At 53.8% G+C, this 3570-nt stretch overlaps 1 protein-coding gene across 1 annotated transcript in view; it reads left to right on the top strand.

Annotated features, from left to right (window-relative positions):
• Nucleotides 1-3570, top strand: part of Fam83a (family with sequence similarity 83 member A) — a 17339-nt gene that overhangs the window by 8001 nt on the left and 5768 nt on the right. The window contains exons 2-3 of the mRNA XM_012515409.2: nucleotides 1371-1538; nucleotides 2951-3033. Coding sequence (XP_012370863.1) covers nucleotides 1371-1538; nucleotides 2951-3033 — 251 coding nt within the window. The remainder of the gene's footprint in view (nucleotides 1-1370; nucleotides 1539-2950; nucleotides 3034-3570) is intronic.

The raw sequence follows: 3570 nt of genomic DNA, 5'->3' as shown, positions 1-3570 counted from the left end.
AAGTAAATAAATAAAAGTTCTTACCAAGGGTTAGCGAGATGGGTGCCAGGGACTATAGCTCATCAGCCAAACATAAGAGGGTAAGCAGGGGTTATTTATGGGATTTTGTTGGGTGAAAGGACTCAAGAGCTTAACAACACTTGGACACCAGTGACCACAGGCCGCCTCCTAGTGCTGCAGAAAACAGACAGAACATGGGGAAAACAGCACCGAGAAGGTCTAGGAGGCACTTTATTACACCGGTAGGTTCTGACTAGGACCTCTCCAAAACAGTCAGAGCCCTGCCCTGTGGAGTCTCAGGGCTTTTTTTTTTTTTTTTCAGAACCGGGGATTGAACTCAGGCCCTCGCGCTTGTCAGGCAAGCACTCATTGTACTGAGCTATCTCCCCGGCCTGAGTTTCAGGGCTTTTAAAGGCAAGGTACGTAGGCAGACGCGATACGTTGGACTGGAGAGCTGGGTGGCATCTCGGGCTGCTGAGGGAATTTAAACATTTCAGGTGACATACAAAGCATATACAGAGGAAGCATGTCCTGTTACATTTTAGATGACACTGCAAGACCAGCAGTCACAAAGGCAGCAGACATGGAGGGCTTACAGAAAGGGAGAAGTGGTTTCTTTTTTTTGGGTTTTTTTTGGCAGAACCAGGGATTGAACTCAGACCCTTGTGCTTGCTAGGGAAGCGCTTATTCCACTGAGCCATTTCCCTGGCCCCCTGTTTTTGTTTTTTTAAATGTATTTGGTTGGTACAGGGTCTCACTACGCAGCTCGGACTCATAGTGATCCTCCTGTTTTCAGCCTCCCCAGTGCTGGGATTACAGGCATGCGCCACTACTCTGGGACTCTGTGGCCAGCTCAGCCTGCCCTGGGGGTGGGGCTAGCACAGCATGTGGTGCTGGGGATGGAACCGTGGTCCCTGCGCCTGCCTAAGCAGGCACTTTAGTCTGCTGAGCTATCTTGCCCATCCCAGAAGTATTTTATTATTGGGCCTGCCAGACATGTCCACCTGGACTTGGTGGGTCTTGTGGGTAGGCTTTTATTTAAAATTATGATTACCTCACTCGCTCCACACGGCTGAGGAATTGGGATGCCCGTTTCTCCCTCTCCTTTGTGCCCAGGGCAGACCCCACCTTCTCCTGCCATCTCTGCACTTCTCTGTCCTCTTCGCCCCTGCTCTGCCACCCCCTACTCTGCCTGTGGACACCAGCAAGGCAGAGGAGCTGGGGCAGGTGGGCCGGGACCCCAGGCTCCCGGGCCTGCTAGAACCGGGCCCAGTCAGATGCCCCAGCTCACGCAGGACCCCAGGGAACATTCCTAAGCCCACCAGCTCTGGTCCTGGCTTCCTGGTGACGCAGCCTTCTGCCCGGCCCAGGTCCTGGCCATCTTGATGGATGTGTTCACGGATGTGGAGGTCCTCTGTGACATTCTAGAGGCAGCCAACAAACGCGGGGTGTTTGTCTGTGTGCTCCTGGACCAGCGAGGCACAAAGCTCTTCCAGGAAATGTGTGACAAGGTCCAGCTCTCTGACAGTCACCTCAAGGTAGGCGCCCTGGTGGGACTCCTAGGGGTGCTTTGTACCAGTCAGTGTTGTATGTTATCAGCTGGAGCCAAAAGAAACAACAAGAGGACCGGATTAATATAGCTTCAGAGGTCTCGCTGAGATTAGTCTCTCTTTAAGTGAGCCCAGAGCCAGAGCCTCGTTGATTGAGGGCTACAAAGCGGCTAAGGAACGTGCATAACCAATTGGTGTCAGCAAGCTGTTACTTACATTTATGTATCACCAGCTGGTAACCTCCCAGGTAAAGGAACAAAGAACAGACAGGGCCTGCCCCAGGAATCTGCTACTACCTTGTCTCCAGCTTGCCGGATTTCAAGGAGCCAGCTTCCTTAGGCTCTGTTCTTTGTTCCTTGCATCCTCGGGACAGTAAGCTTCTGACTCATATCACTACGAGTCAGGACAAGGTAGGCCACACTGTGGTAATAAATGTCCCCCACTCAGTGGCTTAACACAGTTAAGAACTTAGGCCCTTCTTCCACTAGTCACACCGCAAGGACTACAATCTTCCGAAACAGTCCTGACAGGAAAACAGAGGGTGTTTGGCTTCTGCCAGACGTTGCTGGGCAAGGCCTGGACAGCCCCATCATTTCCATTCACGTCCCACTGAGTGTGCCCGGACGCACAGCCTGGGAAGTACCAGGCGCTTGGATTCTGGGGAGCAGTGTCTCCTGCACACACTCACGTCCTCTGGTCCTGGTCCGTTCCCGAACCATCCTGATGGAAGGTCACAAGGAAGCCCAGAGACGCACTCCCAGGCAGGGCTCCTGCAGGACCTGCAGTTCGCACAGGTAGGGAGAGCTCCTGGCCCAGGGCACAGTGGCACACACCTGCAATCCTAGCAGTCAGGAACTGAGGCAGGGGACCAGGGGTTTGGGCCTGTCTGGGCTACACAGAGTTCAAGGCCAGCCCAAGATTTTGGTCTTAAAAAATTCCTTAGTTCCAACAGGGAGTTAATGCTTTTGGGTTTAACCAAATGCCTCACTTCCTTCTCTTGGAAGAAAAGAAACTCCAAGGTAAGAGTTTAATTAGCCACCAAACTTGGGGGCAAATTTAAGGTTAGGTTGTAAAGCTGGCCTGAGTAGGTTTCCTCAAGCAAAGAGCTGGTGGTAGCTGTTCAGGGTCCTCCCGTTCCACTCCGGCAGCAGAGCCAGGAAGAGCCTCGTGGGCTGAGGACGAAGCCTCTGCCACCCTTCCCAGCCCTTCCCACTGACGGGGGAGCTCAGCTCTGGGCCTGGGCCTCAGCCTGAGGACCACTGGGTCAGCTTGGTGTTAGCTGGGTCCATACTGCCTTGGCACGAGGCCCCAACAGGTGAGAAGAGCCAGGGCCAGTCTTACTTTCTGGCACATTGGCCACACCTGACGGTCATCTGCTCCCCTTTGCCGCCATTGGGCAGTGCCACAGAGAAGTGGGAGAAGCTCTCCGGGCCACTGGGGCATCCTTCCCTGAGCCTGCCCAGCCACCGCGGACAGTGGACAGGTCTGGGCAGGGTGCCTGCTACTGTCAGGAGCTGAGGTTTCCTCAAGCAAAGGGACAGGTCCTGAGCTGCGCTTTGCCTCCCAGCCTTCTGAAGGCTCCAGCCCAGGACCAGGCAGAAGGTGTCCCTGGGGAGGCAAAGGACAAGGAAAGCTTGGGTTGAGCAACAGATGCACCTTTTCTTAGGTAAACCAGGATGCCTGGGCCCTTCACAGAGCCACCCCTCTGGCTGCACCCAGCTATCTGAGGACCCAGCTATCTCGATATGGAGTCAGGGACTCATATCACTACAGCCACTTATAAGCTGGGAGCTGTCCTGGGGCCCATGGGGGCCTGGACTAGGGGCTCTACAGCCATCAAGCGCTTGTCTTTCTTTTATTACTTGTCTTGATTGAATTTTGCCCTCTTCATTATTCTTTTCATTGTTGGCTAGTTCCAGGACAGGGCTGGAGAAATAGCTCAGTGGAATAAGCGCCTGCCTGGCAAGCACAAGGTCATGAGTTCAATCCCCAGTACCAAAAACACCCAGTACCAAAAAAA

Source organism: Octodon degus, unplaced genomic scaffold (assembly GCF_000260255.1).
Source record: "Octodon degus isolate 3935 unplaced genomic scaffold, OctDeg1.0 scaffold00062, whole genome shotgun sequence".
In the NCBI taxonomy this organism is placed as follows: Eukaryota; Metazoa; Chordata; class Mammalia; order Rodentia; family Octodontidae; genus Octodon; species Octodon degus.
The sequence above is the reverse complement of the archived record's forward strand: the minus strand, read 5'-3'. Positions and strand labels throughout refer to the sequence as shown.